The 21,480-nt window shown below is 40.4% G+C and overlaps 1 protein-coding gene across 1 annotated transcript in view; it reads right to left on the reverse strand.

The window, feature by feature from the left end:
* Positions 1-357: 357 nt before the first annotated feature.
* Positions 358-21,480, reverse strand: part of MED13 (mediator complex subunit 13) — a 55,554-nt gene continuing 34,431 nt past the window's right edge. Inside the window, exons 10-30 of the mRNA XM_069874114.1 lie at positions 18,802-19,018; positions 17,801-17,885; positions 17,302-17,423; positions 16,032-16,122; positions 15,646-15,860; positions 15,005-15,201; positions 12,877-13,793; positions 11,295-11,462; positions 10,036-10,259; positions 9,303-9,492; positions 8,320-8,785; positions 7,424-7,643; positions 6,693-6,884; positions 6,320-6,543; positions 5,718-5,860; positions 5,345-5,503; positions 5,072-5,257; positions 4,728-4,876; positions 4,317-4,490; positions 3,075-3,175; positions 358-2,395 (exon numbers count right to left, since the gene is read on the reverse strand). Coding sequence (XP_069730215.1) covers positions 2,263-2,395; positions 3,075-3,175; positions 4,317-4,490; positions 4,728-4,876; positions 5,072-5,257; positions 5,345-5,503; positions 5,718-5,860; positions 6,320-6,543; positions 6,693-6,884; positions 7,424-7,643; positions 8,320-8,785; positions 9,303-9,492; positions 10,036-10,259; positions 11,295-11,462; positions 12,877-13,793; positions 15,005-15,201; positions 15,646-15,860; positions 16,032-16,122; positions 17,302-17,423; positions 17,801-17,885; positions 18,802-19,018 — 4,573 coding nt within the window. The 3' untranslated portion in view covers positions 358-2,262. The remainder of the gene's footprint in view (positions 2,396-3,074; positions 3,176-4,316; positions 4,491-4,727; positions 4,877-5,071; positions 5,258-5,344; positions 5,504-5,717; positions 5,861-6,319; positions 6,544-6,692; positions 6,885-7,423; positions 7,644-8,319; positions 8,786-9,302; positions 9,493-10,035; positions 10,260-11,294; positions 11,463-12,876; positions 13,794-15,004; positions 15,202-15,645; positions 15,861-16,031; positions 16,123-17,301; positions 17,424-17,800; positions 17,886-18,801; positions 19,019-21,480) is intronic.

A 21,480-nucleotide genomic window follows, 5' to 3' on the forward strand; every position in this document is an offset into this window, starting at 1 on the left:
CAGGTTTAACAAAAAGACAGCCACACCAAGACCCAGTTCTTGGAACTGGGGGGTTCTAACTGAGCCAGGGTTAAGTGACCACTTAGCAACAAAGCTTTGAAAAGAGGAAAAATAAAAAAAAAGAAAAGATAGAAAATATGCATTGAAAATTCCAGTTTTAGGAGCACTTTTCCACTTTGAGAACCTCAGCCAAATGAGAAATAAAAACCTTCTGTAAGACAAAAATGTGCTGTTTAATCTGTGGTGCGCTACCATTTTCAAGGTAAAGTAATGAACAGACCCAGTTTTCAACTCTGTTTATCAAAATACGCTAGCTGCTGATTGCACTCATGTTATTTTGAAGAAATGACTGAAAACTTTCATCACCAATTGTACAATTTCTTTATACAAAACCAAAAGAGTCGCTAATATTGTATATACATGATTCAGTGAAGCTGTTCCTATGAAAAATGACCTCAGGCAGGTATTTTGCATTTACGAAACATGATTTTCATTAACACAGTAAATTTTGTAAATGCGAGTGAATTCTTCTTTGTAGGGGATTAACAGCAGGTGCACAAATGGATCTTAAAACTCGCTTCTTTCGAGGTTTAAACCAGCAAGACAGACAGTATTAAGACCCAGGACACGGGTTATCGCAACAGGCTCCTGGGAGCGCTGCAGGAGTTAAGTTTTTAATCTGGCAGTCAGATGAGGAACCCAGAAAAAGCATATGCAGTTGCTCCTCAGCACCCGTAGGGGCTATTTCAGAGCAGCATCAGACATTTGGCATGTGCTAGGAGACGGGAAGGAAACTACTGAGAAAAAATGGTGACTGTAGATAGAGAGAGACGATTACGAACACCTTGTTATTTGTCAGTCCCTTCCTTAGGGAGGGCGAAGCCTCCTTGGCACATGCCCAGTCAGAGCCTGAAAAGGGGCTATGGGGGAAGGCCTTACACCAATACCTGGGACCTCCACCACAGTGCCAAAAATACATTGAAAAGGAAAATGTTCAGGAGTTCGTGCTGTTCTTTTACTAATGGAATCAAATCTGAATACCAGAATTCACTGAGGATCTATATACACCACATTTTAGTTAAACACACACCAATCTTAAAGTCAAGATTGACTATTTTTGCATTTGTAGAACGGCTAGAGCCGGGCTAAATTTCAGCCTCACAGGAGACCTTGGATAAGATTAGAGTTTTCTGTGTGTTCTGCATCAGAGTCACATTTTATCGCAAACGTGGAAGAAAATAATGCAGTCACCACAGTGCTGAGAATATCTAGGCAACAATGATGCACGATAGATATTCTTGTAATATTAAAACTCGTGGACTGAAAACAGATCTGAGAATCTAGCCACAGCCCTGAACCATGATACAAATTTCAATTGAGTTTATTCATTTTATTCTCACTACAAGTTAAACCACCTACAATATCACTTCTATATTGCCATTGTTATTCTGGAAAGGTGTGATATAAAATGCTGTAAGACCCGGTACCTTCTCAATTTATATAAACACAGTGAACTTCATTACTGTACATGTACTCTTCAACTACAGCTTAGCTGTAAATCCCCCACACACAATGGTATGGACATTAACCCCTCTATCCCCATTAAACTGTACATCAAGACAATACAAATTTACTGTCCCCACCCGCCCCTTACAAAAAAATAATACTCTAAAAGCAACCTACTGCAACTTTTAATTAAGACGATTACATATATTTTAGACCAATTGCTTTAAAGCAAGAAGGCAGTATAAACCTTCTAGGAAAATTTTTATAAAAGAGGTTAAGAAATATAAGACAATTTATACATTTAAAAACTTACAATAAATAAGAGATGCAGGCATTTTTGAATACTAGGTACTATAATCCAATACAAGAACATCTTGATGTTCTGAAGCCATAGGTTGAAACTTAATTGTTCCTCATGTTTCTTCTCATCTCCATGCTTTTAATATTCATTAACCATGACTGGGTACTATGGCTCATTACTCTTCACAAATACTGTGGTTGGGGAAAAATGGTTAATTTTGCTACTAAAAATGTTATAATACACTTTCCGATCATCATTCTAAAGCGTCCCCAATAGTCAATGACTCAAAGACAGTAGGGCGATAGGTGCCACTCTCACAAGTCAGAACAATATTTGCTGGAAGTAACAAGATTCATACCCCATCACAAACAACTTGCACTGAGAAGAATCATAACTTAGTCCTGCAGTGAAATATCCCTTTTCCTCATTTTTGTCTTGCAAAATTCCAATGAAGATCACAGCATATTCATGATAAAGTTATACAACTGATTGAGCACCACAAAATGAATTGGGAGACACGACCGTCTGTCCTGGGTTGCAGGATCACAGGTTAGCCAGGAGAGTGCATTGTACTGTTCCAGAACAAACCTGAAAAGAAGACAAGCTTCCATGAAGCCAACAGATTTTCTCACCGGTATTTTACAGTCCTAATTTACCCTAATCCACTGTCTTTGGTATTAGGCACATAAAATAGTTGTGCCAACGTGCTGAAATAACATGCCTTCAAAATTTTTACAAGCAGTTCAAAGCTAAACTTCCCACTTTCAGTGGAGAACTGTCATTTTAACTGTTGATGCTTAATTAATGTCAAGAGTCCACAGCTTTTAAAAGAACATGGAAAAAACCTGTCGTTTTCTGAACAAGTGCCCTATGTTTACACCAGCCTCTCTAGACTCTCGTACTTCAGCATTTCAGTACCTTCAAAAAGATTGCCATGCAAGATCCTGGCTTAACCATAACTATCTGCCACTCATTTACGCACCATCTTCTGTGTTACTGTCTTCTAGCACTGTCTTTCAAGTATTTTCAGTTGTAATCAACATTGATTAGTTAAGGAAGGGCTTTGCTTTTAATTGCACTGTTCTCTGATAAAGCCATCCTGTAATTGCTCAAAGCACAGCAATTGACATTGTCTTGTAGATGTACTATGGATATCAGCAGTGCAAAGGAAAAACTAATAGCAAGAGAAAACCAAATACATGGCTTCACTGTGTCAGCCCTGAAATTCAAACGCACGATACTTTTGCAAGTGATAAATCATAAATACCTGAGCACGTCAGAAGTTTGATTAGAATCAAGTGGATGGGAGTGTTTACTGTGGAGTAGCTCGTCTGATTGCACTGAAGGCACATGGAGGTGCAAAGAGGCCTAAGGACGGACAAAGGATTCCAGCAGTTACTGCCCGATTCAACCACCGCAGTTTCTCCCCTCTATACCACTGACCCGTCCCTTGCAATCACCTTCTCTTCCCAGACACACAAGCCAAAACAAACATTATCCTTAGGCCATCAACAAGTTCAGAAATTATCAGAATATAAAAGGTAATGCACACAAATCTCTCCTAAAAACATAGTCCTACTAGGAGTTTTTTTAAATCCCTTTACCACATTAAGTGATTAATAAAAAAGTAGCTCAAGTGGCCCAAGACGTCTACTAATACACAGACTTGGAAGTTGAGTTGCTTTCCATAAGACTGGTATGTTTATATTCCATATATAGAGCTGCTTGGGGAAAACAATAAATCCTCTATTCAAAAAAACCCAAACCATCTTCTATCAAAGCCACAGCTGAGCTTAGGCCAAGAGGAACCGCTAATCCAGACACAAATAAGGCTGCAGAAGACATATCTGTAATCATTAGAAAGTAAACCACAGTATTAGAGAAGCTAATTTAAGTCAAAAGTGAGTGTTAACACAGACAGTTTCTCTGTATACTAACATATAGCCTTAAATGTATGTCTTGGTTGTGCCATAAAAAGATAAGGGGCTCAGACAATATCCAGACAGATGATACAATGGCTGTCACTTGGCAACAGCCAACGTGGAAAACCTGGCTTTTATGCTTTGTGCAATACATAGAGATTTATTTTTTTTTTTTAGCCAGTGTAAGTGAGATATTAGGTTACACTTGTGTACTTCCCTCTCTACCCCCAGTCCCCATGGGAGTCAAGCATTAACCAGAGATCTGTCTAGAAACTCAATCTATTCTTAGAAAATACCATAGCACAAAGCCAGAAAGAGAACGGAGCCCAGATTACCGTGAAGAAACAATCAGAAGAGCAGCAACTTCCAGAACATTTGCTACTTATCATTTTCCTTCCCTTAAAAAAAAGTGAATATAAAAAACCAAAGCTTAAAACCCAACTCTCCTGAAACAGAAGCAGGCCTGACTCTGAGACATGCACCAGCTTTGTTTTAAACGTAAACATTCTCATAGTTCAGGTCCCTGCACGACTTTCTCTGACAGACCATCCAGGCAGACGGCCCTACAGCCTCCTGAAGTCACATACCTTAAGAAACAAGGGACACTGATTTTGTGCTTGAGGGCACGCTGACCAAAACCAGTCAGGCAATGGACCTGCTTTGGCAGTTGACACAAAATACCCCAGGGCCAATGGCTGTTGCAGTATATTTGTTACTTCATCATGAGATTCTGTTGAAAGCAATCGATCTGTACCTTGACCCTGCAAAACAACCAGCGATGGTTTAATATTAGGAGAGCACAAACTTCATAGAAATCATCTGTAGCATTTGAAACACAAAGCATTTTGAAATATCCAAGCATTATATGAATCTTGCAAAAACAACCCAATAACCAATTGATTCAAAACATTTCATAGGAAACTTTCATTCCACAGGAGGAAATTAGCAGATGGAGAACAAACAAAACACACACAACTCTATTTACTCTTAAGAGTTACCTTGCCCATATCACCTCCATGGGGGTAGTGGGACCCTGGAGAATGTACAGGGGATCCAGTAGGGGACGCGGGTAGAATATTTATAATATCAGGATCAAGATCATCTCCAGTGTCTAACAAGTCAAAGATTCCCATTCCATCTGCTCCATCTTGAAAAAGAACAAAAGCAGTGAGTTTCTACAGTTTCACTACATACAAGATAGGACAATGCAGTCTGAAATCAAGTGATTACCCATATAAATCTTGTGGTTTATTAGAATAAACAGTCTTGTTCTTATTACAAGGGGAATGGCGAGGGGAGAGTTGGTTTGTTTTTAAAAGAAGAGTAAATCCAGTCTACTAACCATTGTTTGTGTTAAAGGCCAGGTCCAAGTTTTCAGTGGTATAAGTTGCCGATGCTACTTGCACAGACGCAGAAGTGGGAAACACAAGTATATGAGTGCATGATGTGTCCTGTGGGGTATTCAGCTGAGACGTCTGCATATTTAAAGTGGTGCTGCGTCCAAATACAGAGCCCGTCGATACGGAATCTTTGAAGACAAATAAAGTATTTCCTTAGTTTTGCCAAACCAGAGCTATTCATTCGCTTGCCAAAAGAGAGAGAGATTCTCACATACCTGGCATAATAATGAAGGACCCCTGGGGTTCCATTGCCACCAAACAAGCACTGAGAATGCTGGGAGAGTCTGCAGCAGAGATACCACACATTCTGCACATGTCTTTTAGTCTCTTACTGAGGGACTGAAGGTTTCGGCGACTCAGCAAACAACTCCAGTCTGAGGATATAAAGGACATAGATCTGTCTAGAAGAACAGTGCTCGTTGTGGAATCCATATTTTGTGGTGCAAACTTCATGTGTGTTAAGTTTCAAATACACAAAGGAGCTCTAAAAATATTTAGGTTTTCTTCCAGAAACAGGGACAGACACTTTATATTATTGAGAAATGAAAGCTTCAAATCAAATCTAGACTCTAAAAATGCTAGTGTTACCTTTTAATTCCCCGTGTCCTATTCTTCCTAAACGTCCTATTACAACTCTCCATGGCAAAGAGCTCATCTGCACAAGTCCCAGGCACCATTCCCAGAGTTTCTGAAGACCGAGTCTGCGGGCAGAGCCCTTTTTCCTGCGAGCTCTGGAATTAAGAAAGAAGGGAAAACAAAACTAGAACTTGTCTGCAACAAGGTTTTATTGCCATGTTTGGATCTTCTTGCTTGTATTAACCTGAACATTCACAGGACCCAAGAACGCCAGCATTGCGATACATCCATTGCAATTTTGGTTTGCTTGTTTGTTTTTTTAATTAGTCACATTCTAACACTGACACCAAAAGCCAGCAAGGGTGTGTGGGGAGTATGAACACACATACAGAACCACTCAAGAATCACGTGAAACCAAACAATGTTCTTCTAGAAATGTAACTCAAAACAATAAGCACGTAATACGAAAATATCCACTTGCTTTAGCTAGTTTTACAATATAGTGAGTCTAGGAAAATCAGAGTTATTCTTGCAGCATCATAAACAAACTAATTCTTCAGGGGAATGTAAGAAGATATGCGAGCTAAACATTAATCAAACGGTCTCGTTCTTACCTGTTTGGTACATCAATATTAATTATGCAAGTTTCTAACTGTTCTCCATAGAGATCTGTGCAAGATGCAAGAAGCCATCTTTGATCATGAGACAAACAGTAGCCTACAAAAAGTACGTTATACTTCTGGCCAGCTTCTCCAAAGGTTTCCCCAAGTTCTGTTTGCTTGTCCTTCACAGGAGCCAGGATGAAAGGAGGGGTGTAGAGTCGAATACACTCAGGTCTCTATAAAGATGGCAGAACAGACAATGAAGCTTCAGAAAGCAATTATTCCTAAGAACTCTCGTTAGTTACCATGAAAGACACCAGTCATTTAATAAACAGGGACATTGCTCTGCTCTGCATAGTCACACCATCGCATTAACAATACTCACATCAGGGCTCTTAAGAGCAGTTTCCATGGCTAAACCTGGGCCGAAGCCAGTTAATGTTTTCACATTGGTGGAAGTTGGAAGAGGTCTCCGACACTGAGTAAAAGCTGAAAATGCCAAAGATTTTAAATGCTGAGTGTAAATCTGTCGGTCTTCATGTTTCACAGGTTGTAGAAGGTACTGACATGGGACAATCTAGAAGAGATTACAGAGGAGGAAAAAAATAATTACCATTTCATCATTAAAGGGCTTTTGAGATAGTATTTGGGTACCCCACTTTCAGAATTCTACTTAGCAAATTTCTCTGGTTCCTAACAATTCCTCCAAAAGATCCCTCTGTTAACTAGCTGTGCAGCTGCTGGCACCTTTACAGTTGGGTGTCTATCAGGAAGAGGAACTTCTGTCTGAAGCCCAGCAGGGTGAGGCTGGCAGCACAGAATCCACTGACAGGATAAGCAGCTTTCCCACATTTCACTTGTTACTGAACTGAGGCCACTACATTTCCTAAGAGACAAAGACTGATGAATTTGGAATCTACTACAGGATTTTGCCTGCGTTAATAACACCTAAACTGTTCTAAAAACTATAATCTTAATCATTTAACAGGTGTAGAACTATAACTACTGTTTACAAAGTAAATTAAACTTCCAACTTGAGGGGGTTACAGCCTCCAAAAGGCAGCCAAAGGCACCAAAGACACTTTGTTTGGCATATTTCTAGAAATGTTGGCTCACCTGCACAGAAATTATATTCTTGATGTTAGGAGGAAGAACCTGAACCATCTCTAAAAAGCAGCGCAGAAGTCCAAGTGTCCACAAACTAGATGAGCTACTGTTCTCATCCTTTTTTTCATATGTAAAAGGATCAATTATGTAAACTACAATTGCAGGTGGATAGGTGATAGCATGTGAATCTCCATCTGTAGGGACTCCAACTTTATCACGATCCATAGTGCTGGAAATGAAATGTTGAAATCAGTTACAAAAGCCGAGTTCTAAAATTATTTACTTTTAGTTTAAAACCAAGATCAAATTGTCAAATAGGAAAGATCTTTTAGTCAACTGCAGTGTAAGAAATACTCTTTTTATTTCATTTTTCTACGTGAGCTTATCAGCAACTCAGTACTGCTTGTCTTTTCTTTAGTCTTCTTTATTACAGAAGCTCAACAGCACAGAGTTCTTGGGGGAATTCTCATTCTTGGGGAATGAGAATACCCACAAGGTCAGCATCTCACTAAGAGCTGTCTTTACTATTATAACTTTAATAACAGAAAGCAGAACTTTAAGCTGGTGCCAGTTATCCATCCTCCCTCCCAACTTAAAATACAGAAGTTGAGCAGTTTGGTGAGTTTTCTCTCTTTAGAGACAGAAAGAAGAAAAAGAAGGTTAGTTTTTGTAAATAAAAGAAACCAAAAGACTGAGATGCGGTTATCTCTGCAGCTAGCAGTGGAACCAAGAAGTTCTGCTACTTCATGAATGGACTCTCTTTCTCCCAAAAAAGCAACATGCTGACTAGAAAGGAAATAAAGTTTTTTTACCAAGGGGACACGAGTGGCATTAATAGGCTCACATTGGTTGAGCTGAGGGGTGGGGTTTTTTTTGGCTAAGAAGGTTTGAATGCACTTCATTACCTTTCAGAAACCTCTGGATGGGGCTGAGCAGGTGCTGAAGTAGCATCTCCAGACATCCCTGCAGTCTGCAGTGTTGGCTGTTGCTGCTGTCCTCCCGTTTGCCCGTTTTGCACTGTTGCAGCCTGAGTGGGCAGAGAGGCAGAAGTGGTACTGTTCATACTGCTAAAAGGTGGGAACGAGGAAGGCTTGCTTGTTGGGATCCCGCTGCCTATACTGGCAGAAGAGGATGATGGGGCAGTGGTAGTCAACGTAGAATTAGCTGTAGTAGCTGCAGAAGACATGGCACTGTTTGATGTTGCTGTCATAGCACTACTGGTGGGAGCTGCAGGAGCAGACGATGGAGTGTTGGGATTCCCGGCACTGGCGGACACTGGGGGCAGAGCAGAGGCCGGCTGGCTGGAGGGAGGGACCAGATTTGTTTGGGCAAGTAAAGAATTGTCCAAAGGCTGAGAAGCAAGATAAGGACCTAAAACCAGAGAAAAAGCACAAACGTTATATTGGCAGCTGGTTTTAAGCATACTCCTCCTACATACCTCTATAGTTCAACAAAACAGAGCAGACCATTAGCACACATTTTACCTCTCAAATTAAAATACCTGTATTAAATTCTCAAATTCTAGTTTTCTCAGAAAGCTCCTTCAGAAATACCCAGAAATCTATTTGTTAAATATTTTTTTTCTAGCCATGTTGAATTGCTAGAAATCGCTGCTGCAGAATTTCAGTCATCAATACAAAAAGACAACTGAAGTCCCTATCAGGCAGCAACACTGCCAATGATAAGAAGCCATTTTAGCACAAATCTAAAATATAAGGGAGAGTTGGATTCCCTCCCCCCCCAGGATTAAAACCAGAAAACTGCAACAAATAATAAGACTCAAGGAATTAATGTAATTATTTCTTCTCTTCTACTGGGATGGAGTAAGTGGCAATTGTATGAAATACAAGCACTAAAAAAAACCCCAATAAAAATAATAAATTCATACCCAGCTCATATCTGCAAACTTGAGCGTAGAGTTTGAGTTTGGAAAATGCTTCATTGTTGGTATTAGATGTCTGTGAGAACCATTCTGTGACCAGCTTCTCAGAAAGTTTCTTCGAAGCAGTAGGTCCAACTCTCATGATCCCATCAGGCAGTAACTTACAGATAGGTCTGTGCTGACCAAGCCTGCATGACTGCAAAGAAGGTAAAATAGATGATGCAAAATAAAGAATTTGTAAGCCTTCAAATCTGTTAAATACCACACAAAGGACATATATGTAAAGACCGACAACTCCTAATGTAGTTATTACATTCCAAAGTTAACATTTAATTCTAGAATAGTTAATACTGATTTTATGGTTTATTTTCAGGCTTTCCTAAATGCAAGAAAAACTGGTTGATACATCATCTAGTCTAATCTTAATCACCATCAGAGTAATACCGGTATTTAATTAATTAATTAAATGTAGCTAAAACAATTGAAGGAGTAATACAGAGTTTTGCCACTGAGTGGCGTTTATCAAATAGAGCCTCAAAACAGCTACTGCTAAAAGGAATGGTGAGCAGCATGAACGACCCTTATCTTCCAAGCGCCCGTTCCTAAAATCCTTTCTAGCAGCTTTCCAAGACAGCATTCTGTGTGAGCGCTTTCATCATCCGAGACAAGCCTGATAAGTATGTATTAGAAACAGTCTTTCAAAAATCCATTTCACTCCCAACTGCCAAAAATAATGTACCTCGTATATAGCAGTCAGATCCCTAAAGAAGCTTTTTGCTCCATTCAGCAGAGCCTCATTCTCAGGGCAGACCACAACGTAAGCCACGTCTCTTTGAGATCCATAAGGTTCCAACATCAGCCTCTCCCAATACGGCAAAGCAAATGGAGACAGCACCAGAAAATCATAATCGTATCCCAACAAAAATGTTGGGATTGGCAGTGGTTCTGGGGACTCATCAGTTCCTGGAAAAGCAAGACACGTTTTCCAATTTATTAAGCAGAAAGCTTAATATTAACACCCTGCTTCTAGGAAACATGACTAGAAAACACACCAGCGTTCCCAGCATCTAGCAGGAAGCAGCACTGATTAAAATGAGAACTATTCCATTTATAAACAGATAGAAATGAAAAACCTGCACGTATGATCCAACCCTCTGCCAAAAAGCATCAGCTAATTATTTATATTTGAAATCTCTCAGGGCCTCAAGAAAAAGTTCCAGTTATTTCATATTTTTATCAGTATACAGACAATCAGGAACAGATCTTTATTGCCCATGAAACCTTCTCCACAGAGGGATCAAAAAAAAGGGAGAAGAATTGGTAATTATACATTTCAACTATTTACATGTTCTAAATGTAGTTACAGAAGATCTGCTGGTGAAAGGTCACTCTGATACACAGTAATAAATCAATCGCATATGCTAAAGAGGTCAGTTTGTATCTTGAGTGCACAAAATTCACCCTCTGCCTGTGAATGTGCATCACACGTTGGTCACTCCCAGTATTTATCACAGACAACACACTGGAGAGCCTCAGATCTTCAACACCGTTCTGAAGCTAATGAGGAAGAAAGCACACTTTTTCAAGAATTTCAAAGCCAGTATTTTTAACTACACTGTATTTCAAGTAACTAAAGTGATGTAGTTCTTTTGAGTAAAAAAAAGAAAAAAGAACAAAACCAGAGTAATTACTGGTTTAACATTAAATCCATCTTTGCAATTTCAGTCCCTCGCTCGGAGAGGTGTCAGGTGTATAGCGACAGTACAATTGAAGCTGTTAATATTTAAATACATAGACCTTTGAATTCATTTACTGTTTTATGGAATATAAATATTTTCTGGTTTTCTAAGGAGAAGAATTCTCCCCTAATAGCTCTTATTAGTTTAAAGAAAGGTCAAACGCTGTTCAGAATTCCAATAGGCTGAACAGCATCCAAACAGTGAGGTTGGGTGGCCGGATCACGCAGAGATTAGCGGCAGGAGTCGACGCAGCCCTTACCGTAAGAGCCTCTGCCAGCCATTTTGTGGAACTGTTGCCACGTGAGGGGGCCTTGCACACCCCAAGACCGGACCGTTCGCTTTTTCTGAATTGCATCCTGAAGAACTGGCTGGAGCGAGAGAAGCATACGAAGGATGTCCTGGGAACACTGCATGCTCACATCCACAACTGAAAGGGAAAAAAAAGAGACTGTCAAGGCCTGAAACGACAAGATACAATAAAGCCCTCCACAAACAACCCAGTATCCTAAATCACCCTGATTGGAAACAAAGTCACGCTCTTCAGAAACACACATGCAGGCCACCCAAAGGCCAGGACAGAAGTTAAGCATAGAGTTCTCCTCCTTCCCCTCCCAGCCACTTAAAAATAAAGCCATCTGTATTTTTTATAATTATGTCTGTAGAGCTTTTTCCCTTGAAAACCATACCATCTTCTGATTTAAAATAACAGACAAACACCCTTTCTAAATAAACAAAATCACAAACAAGTTGTACAACCCTTAAACTATAGGATTTTCCTGCCAAATACAGGAGACTCAGGCAAGGCTGTCACCCATTGCTCACTCACAGAAGTCAAGGGAAGCCTCAAACAGTCACAGCCCATTTCATCAGCTCACCACCACCATACGATTTAATGTAGTGTTTAATAAAAAGCTGACAAAAAAATTAGTATGGCTATAATTTCATAGCCTCCCATTTAAAAGTATCTTTACATCTTTTTATCCTAAATACCAAGGTCACAGTAACACTGAGTTTTCTCCTGGGTGCCTGAAAACATGGATTTATCTATAGCCTGGGCTTTTGAACTTAATCCCCCACTGATACACAGAAACTTAGCTGCGTTTTACTCTTAGTCCTCCTCATCCTCATTAACAACCACAAATCACTGTTAACAGCTATCAAAGTTTCATATTTCACTGTTCACTCTGCTAAAGTTGCTACCTGAAGAGACTGTTATTGAGAGAAGGATGCAAATACACACAATAAAGGGTATTCCGTAAGACAATATATCCTTAGTCAGGCCCCACAAGGAAAAATCCAAAGACCTCTGGCAGACCCAGCGTACAGTGGAGGCTACAATAACGCTTTATTTGCCACACATGCCACTAAACTAGCACCCCACCCCCACTTAAAGAAGGGGAGGAAGCCTACTGAATCATAAATCTCGTTTAATTCTACCACAGTAGCCTTGACAATACAGTCACCATTTGAACCACCTACACTTCCTACGTACCCTCATTCCACAGAGCCTCTCTAGATGCAGTCACCAGAAGCTGCTTTAAAAGAACAAGGCTAGTGAAGTGTTGTGGACGGTTGATGTGGTCTTACATTACACTGAAATTCATGTGAGGAATTTTACAACTGGTGGCAGCCAAGGTCTGCATTCTGCTTGGTGTACGGTACCAGCACACAACGTGAAAGAAATTATTGTTCTGAACACCGTCAAAATAGAAGTCTACACAAGCATGTAGGTGGAAAAAAACACCTAAGCATCCAATATTCACAAAGGAAAAACACAAAAAAAACCCATAAGAGAGGTTCATAGGTGGACAAATAGAAAATAAGCTGGTTTCAATATTTACCGTTCCTTTTTGACCAGTGGTGCAAGCAAGTAGTTTTCACAAGTGCTTCATCAACTTTCCCTCCTGACATATTGTCCATGAACTGCCGTCCATGTTCCAAGGCTAAGTAGCAGTCATTGCAACAATCCCTTTCTTCTACGCGTACCAGGTTACTAACTGCAGCGACTTTGGGAATGGAATCTTGATCCGCTGCTCCAAACGGTGAGAACAAGTTGGTGCACTGATCCTGCAGCAACAGAATTAACTCATCGGGCAGTTTCTCAGGTTCTTTCAATCCTCCACTGCCGTGTTCAACAGAAGTAGCTCTGAGAGCTTCAAAGCGCTTTTCTGCTTCTTTGCCACACTCCGTATTACGTCCTAGAATATCCAATTCATCTTCAAGAAAAAGTCCAGAACTGTTGCCGAATTTTCTATTCATAACAGCACTGAAACCACAGGTACACCTATACTGGGCCTCTTGTGTTGGATCGGGAATGTAAACTCCAACATCAGCACCTTTGATGTTCATATTGCAAACACAAACGCAGCAGCTGTCAAAGTTACAGTCTTTGAAGAGATTCATTACAGACTCTGAGAGGATGAGATTCACATAAAGACTGTGTGCCTCTGGAATGGAAGGCACAGTTGCAGGTTCAACAGAATTAAGCGGCCTACACGTCGATGGTGTGGAAGCTGGTGAGTATAAATCAGAGTTCTCGTATTTGACTGAACCCTGTGCACTCGCAGGTCCACCAGCCCCACGAGGTGTTCGAGGCGTCCTTGGTGTTCTAGGAGTTGGGAAACGAGGGGTGGAAGGGGAAGGGAGAATTCCAGCTCCGCTGTTACTGGGAGGTGCGCTACTTGGTGGCATCCCAAATGGAGTATGAGTTTGTGGTGTGTATGCAGGGCCATACTCTTGATCCATCGTACTTCCATCACTAATAGCAGCCACAAAAAGAAGGAAATACTTTAAGTACACAACATACTGGTTTTGAAATTTGTCTCTCATATTTCTAAAAGAATAATATTCCTAATTAATATTTGCTTTTTAAAACTTGTTTTCATAATCCACAGCAAGATTTTCATTCCCTAAGAAACCTGAAGAGCGTTTGTTCTAAATGACTTCGCAGGACTCCCACTGACAGCACTGTTAAAGAATCTTTCCCCACCTCCTTTCGTCTCTTCCTCTGCACAAAGCTTCCAGGAAACAAGTGTGGTCAGAATAAATTATAAATTGTATGATTGTATGGAGTCTAAAGGACACCTTTTTTGTTCATGTTTTATTTACATTGTTGTGTTGACACACACAAAGAAAATATACCAGGTCTGTCACTAGCAGATTCACGAGGAAAGTATCACCTGGAAACGTTTAACATTTTCCTTCCTAAGCAGTTGAGTATCTCCGAAGACCTCTAAGGCTAATAAGAACTGGTAACATATTGCTTATGAATGGCCCTACCAGAAGCAACATCACTATTTACTCCAAGATTTAATATTCATGTAATTTTATCAATAAATGGATTAGGCAATGAGGTGACGATGTATCTGTACCTGCTACTAAAGTAAAAGAGAAGGAGGAATAAATATTTTTTCCAACAAGAACTGCCAGCAAGACCTTCGCTACCCAAATGCAGATTAGTGACATGCCTACCACAATGCTGCTGTTACCAGGCAATGGCACACTGGGCATAGCTTCCAATCAAAGGAAGTGCTTTCCTAGTCCCAGTACAGCTGAGATTACTGCCATGTAAGAAAATAATTTAAGAAATAGAAGCACCACCCACTAAGCCCTTATAGTACCTACAACACCACCACAAAAACAAGTCCCAAGTTTACATTTATCTCGATTGTTACCGTCTTCATTACTTATTAAAACTGGACTTGCACCATTAAGCTTCCCCAAGAAACCTTTAAATGAAACAATGAATAAAATGTATGCACAGTTAAGAAGCTATTTGAGAAGACAGTGTTTTACAGTAAGGTTTAATCGTAAGGAATTTTTAAAGGCTCTTGTCAGCTGTATAAACACAGTATGTCTTTACAAATATGCCCCATTACAGGTCTACAAAAAAGACACATAGGGGTACTTCCCACAACGTGGATAATTGACCGCCTAACGAAGCTTAAACATTTGCATCACAGGTCATACCCGTCTTTGATGAATGGCATGGCAGGTCCTGGAGGAAGTAAATCCAACTTTCCTACAGTCCAACTCTGGCGATAAATGCATTCTTCTGGCAGTTTGATGGGAGGAAGACACTGGCTGGGAAGTGTCTTCAGGGGTGCAAACATGGAACAACCCACTAGAGCTTGACAGTTCTCAGGTTTATAAACATAAGAATAATCCTAGAAGTTAGACACGGCAAAGCATCAGCATGTAAATTACATCACTTCATCAATTAAATTTCTTCTCAAAAAAAATGTGATTAAGTTCAAGCAGTTCTTTAATATTTTATCACGATATAGCTGCAAAAGAGAATTAGATTTATACACACATCGTTCACACCCATGGTCCTCCAAAAAGCAGTAAGCCAACACAAAACAACGAACTACAATTACTGAAATGCATTCCTTCAGCTTACTAATGGCTAATTATGTTTTACTCTTTTTTGAAGCTTCAGTAGTAAAACACCATATATAACTTACTACGATGTGCCTTATCTACCCTAGTTGAATGCAGGACAGAAGTTAGAAATTGTACTTGATTTCCCACGGTTCCCATTCAAGATTAAGTAATAAACTGAAAAATAATTATTAGAAACATTTATCACAACTATTGGCACTACCTACCTTTATTTCAGCAGGTTTGGGGCTGCAGAAACCCTCATCTACTTCAATTCTGAACTGAGCTCCCACGCTAGAGCTATTCCCTTCAAGTACTGTTCCTCCAAGTGTAGTGTCCATACTGCCATACTCCTTATTATTCATGTTCATTGGAGAAAATCCCATAATATGTTGTTCCAATGAAGGTGGAGTTGGATACATTTTATGGAGATCTGCGGTGCCTAATTTCAGATCAGAAGCAGCCTTTAGTACACAAATACATTTTTAAGCATTTCCTTTGTCTTAAAATTTCAGTAGGATAAATGAAGCATAATTTTCCAAATTCCCACAACATATTAGCAATCCGATGTTTAGAGCTAGTGTTCTATTTAGAAAAAACAAATAAAGCTTACTTATGCATGACAGTGGGTCTAGATTTCCTGCTTTTGCCTCTTTGCAGTTGGATTTGTCATCAGCGCCATTCACTGTTCTTTTAGATCCAGGCTAAGAAAGAAAAGTATTGTAATAAAATCACTTCAGACACGAACACGCGTTCATCTTTCCTGCTAACAGGAATTTTCATGTGCAGCAGACATGCACAATGCTGAGACTTTGTGTAACGTGTAGAAATATTAAAGTAAATCAGAGGCACAAAGGTAGTAGATGGGGTTACGCTTCATCTCCCTTAATACCTCAGAGAATGCTCTCCCATCAAATCATGATGATATTAAAATGAAAGACTGGTTATTTTATAACTCTCAGCCTATTAGCAAACATATTAAAAAAAGCTAAATAGGGCTGCCCACTATCTACTGGAAAAAACATACACAATCCCAAAGCCATTCTATCATCACTGATGTTACCATACGAACAGGAGCAGAAAAGACAGAGAAGCACAAACAAGAGGTACAGGGAAGAAAAGCTGTTGAAATTAAAAGCACAAAAGATATTTTACAATGTTTAGACAGTACTAAAGTCTATAGAAAATAAGAGTTTTCATGTTTAAGAGCAAATGCACTTGCTTTATGTAATGATGACCTTTGATGGCTATTAAGAACCTTCAGCCCTTACTCAGCTACAGCTCCCATTAAAGTTGATGGGCATTTTGTCTGGGTAAGGGGATTTAGGATTAAGCACGGAGCAAAGTACAGTTCAGAAAACACAACTGATTACAAACAGTATTGAAATAGAAACCAGAAAGATAATGGATTCAGAGCCATCAGAGACTGCAAGAGAAACTGTTCCAAGATAATAGCTGCTGCAATGAAGCAGCTTATTTGGCAGAATGTCCTCGTGATCAAATGCCTCTTTCTCTTTCAGAAGTTTTTGATTTGTTTCAGTATTGCCTTTATTGACGAGTTCCACAGAACCTAGACCACAGGAAAAGAGCACTACTACCACTGTCAGACCTGTGAAATTATATTCCAGAAGCATATACCGCCTGGATACTAAGGATACAAGATCAAAAGCTTGCTTGTATCAGAAATACGATCGCATGAGTCAACCAGAACAGTACGTCTGCTATAGAGGAGCCACGGCACTTGTTTATATGCATGTTTTGCAACCTCTCCTACAAACAGCAAAAAAACAAACCAACCCACCCAAGCTAAACCCACAAAAAGACACACTTGTTCCCTGCAGTTCTTTGTTTAGCATCTGCCATTACTTTTGCACGTCACTTACTGTTAATTCATCTTCATCAGAATTGAAGAGATTGTCAAGGTCAGTATAAGAGACTACCAAGTCTGTTTCGTGGAACAGGCTAGTTGATGCAGTGCGAGCATGAGCAGCAATACGCTGGGCATCTATAAAGAAAAGCAAACATTACAAAAACATTGGTAATATATTTATTTAAAAAATTAAGACATCTTAAGAACTATTTCCAGAGCTGGGGGACAGGAGGGAGAAGGAAAAAAATTATAAAGGTATGTTCTCAGTTCCATTCAATGATCTTACACGTGAGGTCCCTTCAATTTTGCAACATTTGGATTTTATAACTAACATTTATTTCCAAGGTGAAACGAAGAAAATGCATTCCAAGCAGATTTTTAATTCTGAAGGGATAGGGAAATACAAACCATACAGTAAAGACTTAGTAGCCTATTAGAATCTATTGACTATTCAGGAGATCATTAACATAGCACAATTAAGAGAGGAGGGGAAAACAAATGCACCTCTTTACCTTGTTTGACAGAAGGACTAAATAGAGACATAGCATCCTCTCCTTCATGGGATAAAACTGTAACACTAGATGTACCATCCTCAGCCTATTAAAAAAGAAAAAGTAGAAAAGTTTGCTCTCGTTAATTGGGGAGGTAGTGGGCATTTTAGCTCCCTGTGGGAATTCTTGCACATAGCAGAAGTATCAGGTTCTCATTAGCCTTCAGGCTCAGCATCGTGTGGTCTAAGGGGCTGGTTGATGGTACTTGCTCAGGGAGAAGGAAGCTTGGAATACTGGCAACACGCTAGCAACACAGATGATGAGTACAGATAAGAATGTAAATCTTGGGTTTGGTGATGGGGATAGATTTAAAAAGCAAGCTGTGGATGCTTGCTACACCGCCTTATTGAAAAACAGTAGATAACGAATGCTATACATTAACTATACCAGTGATTGAATAAAACTCTCAACAGAAGGAACATATACACACACAACTAGTCCTCACAAACAAGTTGCTTTGATGGACAAGCTCCCAACGCAGTTATATTTTCTCTTTTTTCAGAGGGTGCACTTTTGTTTAAAGTAGAAGCCTCTTACAGTTGGTGCTGGCTAAAGTAGAGGGGATAAAACCAAACATTTCCATTCACTGTCCAGGCAAGGAGTCAGAGTTCACCTCAGTGGCCCCCCAGACCTTCCCACGCAGGAACAGAGCACTTGCCTTGTTCTTACTCTCTTCTCCAAGCACCCTCTATGACCCATTTGTACAGAAAGGCTACTGAGCCAGATTGGGTTTTATTCCAATTGGCATAAGCCATGAACCCTAATGGAACAGCACCACCAGTGTGCCAGAACAATTCTAGGCGTAGTGGGAAGCTTGCTGCATAATTTCACTGACCATTTCTGCTACAATTCTTTTTTTAATGTACTTCTAAATACATAGAGAAGAATTTAAGTTATATTTGATGACTAAAGCAATTTGTTTCAATGTCATCACCTATTTGTATCCTCACTGCTTTACTCACCTTGTGTTTCTTCCCGACTTCCCTCTCAATGTTCTGTCTGTCTTTTTTACTGTCAGGAAACAAGAATTCCACATCGCCATCAACAAAGGCATAAGGATCGATTTCAGGTTCCTGGTCAGCTTCCGTTGCTACTGCTGCTAGGTATTGGTTTTTACTCTGATATTGTTGCACCAGTTCATCTGAAACCTTTAAAGGTTTCCTACATTGCACCATTAATCTGAAAGGAATAAAAATTAAAAATTACAAAATATTATTTATCATTTATTACATGGAAATATTTTTGCTATCACACAGCCCTTACAAGAACAACTTCATCTTCCCTTCCCACCTTCTTCCTTGCCACCCCAGCCTCGGAAAACTTGGGAGAAAATCAAATCATTAGTCATTTAGTATAACCTCCTTACACACATCAGACACAGCAGCAGTGATTCATTCCAGCCATCTCTCCTCAAGCACTGTCAATTCAGATAAAGATTAGTAATTTATCCCAGGTCATAGCTGTCATTTATTATAAAGTACAAATGTATTGAACTATCTATATCCACCAAAAGAATCTCACCAGATTAAAAAATTACTCGTTGCCTTTTCCCATCTACGTTGAAACACATCAACAGAAGGAAGTGATTAAACCTGAATTTTCCATATTTTAAGAATCCAAGTCCTAAATTAATTTAAATGTAAGTACACCAACCCTCCCAATACCCAGCTGTGTCTACACAACAAACAGACCGAGACCGTTGTACATAAAGACTGGCTACCCAAAATGCAATAACCACTACTAAAAGCACCGAAGTGCCACTAAGTTTAAAGTCATTTATATCACACATCAGTACAAATGAAGTTTGCAACACACCAGTGCCTAACCTGCTAATGAGAATAATAAAAACACATTTGCCCCTGTCAGCATTTTCCTTTTCTTAATGTTTGGGGTCAAAAAAGGAGTCGTTATGTACACAGGAATTAAGTTTTTGTATCAGGATTATCAGCTTCACAGATATACCATTGTACCAGCAAAGAGACAGACTGGCAAGCAGAAACCTATACTATGATTATTAGCTATACATATGCCCCTCCACCTTCTGCCTTTTAACAAACTTTATGTATTCTGGTACACAAAAAGCTTTCCTTCAAACAAGACAAGTAACTGTCAGATTGCTGTAGGTGCACAATTTTTTCTTGCCTCAAGATCCCCTTCCTCATAAACAGGCACAGAATGACCAAGGAGGAGGATTTACAGAAGTCTCACACATGAAATGAAAAATCACAGAATCACCAGGTTGGAAGAGACCCACTGGATCACCGAGTCCAACCGTTCCTACCAAACACTAAACCATATCCCTCAGCACCTCGTCCACCCGTGCCTTAAACACCTCCAGGGAAGGTGACTCAACCACCTCCCTGGGCAGCCTGTTCCAGTGCCCAATGACCCTTTCTGTAAAGAATTTTTTCCTAACGTCTAGCCTAAACCTCCCCTGGCGGAGCTTGAGGCCATTCCCTCTTGTCCTGTCCCCTGTCACTTGGGAGAAGAGGCCAGCACCCTCCTCTCTACAACGTCCTTTCAGGTAGTTGTAGAGAGCAATGAGGTCACCCCTCAGCCTCCTCTTCTCCAGGCTAAACACCCCCAGCTCTCTCAGCCGCTCCTCACAAGGCCTGTTCTCCAGCCCTTTCACCAGCTTTGTTGCTCTTCTCTGGACTCTCTCCAGAGCCTCAACATCCTTCTTGTGGTGAGGGGCCCAGAACTGAACACAGGATTCGAGGAGCGGTCTCACCAGTGCCGAGTACAGAGGGAGAAGAACCTCCCTGGACCTGCTGGTCACGCCGTTTCTGATCCAAGCCAAGATGCCATTGGCCTTCTTGGCCACCTGGGCCACTGCTGGCTCCTGTTCAGTCGCTGTCAACCAACACCCCCAGGTCCCTCTCCTCCAGGCAGCTTTCTAGACAGACTTCTCCCAGTCTGTAGCACTGCATAGGGTTGTTGTGCCCCAAGTGCAGGACCCAGCATTTGGCCTTGTTAAACCTCATGCCATTGGACTCTGCCCAGCGGTCCAGCCTGTTCAGATCCCTTTGCAGAGCCTCCCGACCCTCCAGCAGATCGACACTTCCACCCAGCTTAGTGTCGTCCGCAAACTTGCTCAGGGTGCACTCGATGCCTTCATCCAGATCGTTGATGAAGACATTGAACAGGGCTGGACCCAGCACTGAGCCCTGGGGAACCCCACTTGTCACTGGCCTCCAGCTGGATTTCACACCATTTTCACACCATTTCACACCAAAAAGGGACATTGTAAGGATGAAGTTTACAGAGGGATAGTTCAAGCACAAACACAGGTTCCAACCTATTTTCCCTTCTCAAGCCTCTTTCCAAAAGGAAATGCTACCCCATAGGAAACTTATGTGTCTCACAATTAGCAGGTCTTGGGTTTGACAGCCAAGATACGAACACTAATCTGGAGTTAAACATAAGATAGGCTTACGTTTCTCCACTGAGAGACCAAAAAGAAAGAAAAGCATGACACAGAACAATTCAAAGAGTTCAATCTTGAAATTCTGCACACAAAAAGGCACGGCGAATCCTGAGAGTCCTCCTCACTGCTTTGTGCATCCTGTCAACTACACGGTACGAGAACGGACACAGAAACAGTTTTACTTTGTCAAAAGACTTCCTAGAAATATGCTTTC

This window comes from Phaenicophaeus curvirostris, chromosome 21, assembly GCF_032191515.1.
Source record: "Phaenicophaeus curvirostris isolate KB17595 chromosome 21, BPBGC_Pcur_1.0, whole genome shotgun sequence".
NCBI classification, from domain to species: Eukaryota; Metazoa; Chordata; class Aves; order Cuculiformes; family Cuculidae; genus Phaenicophaeus; species Phaenicophaeus curvirostris.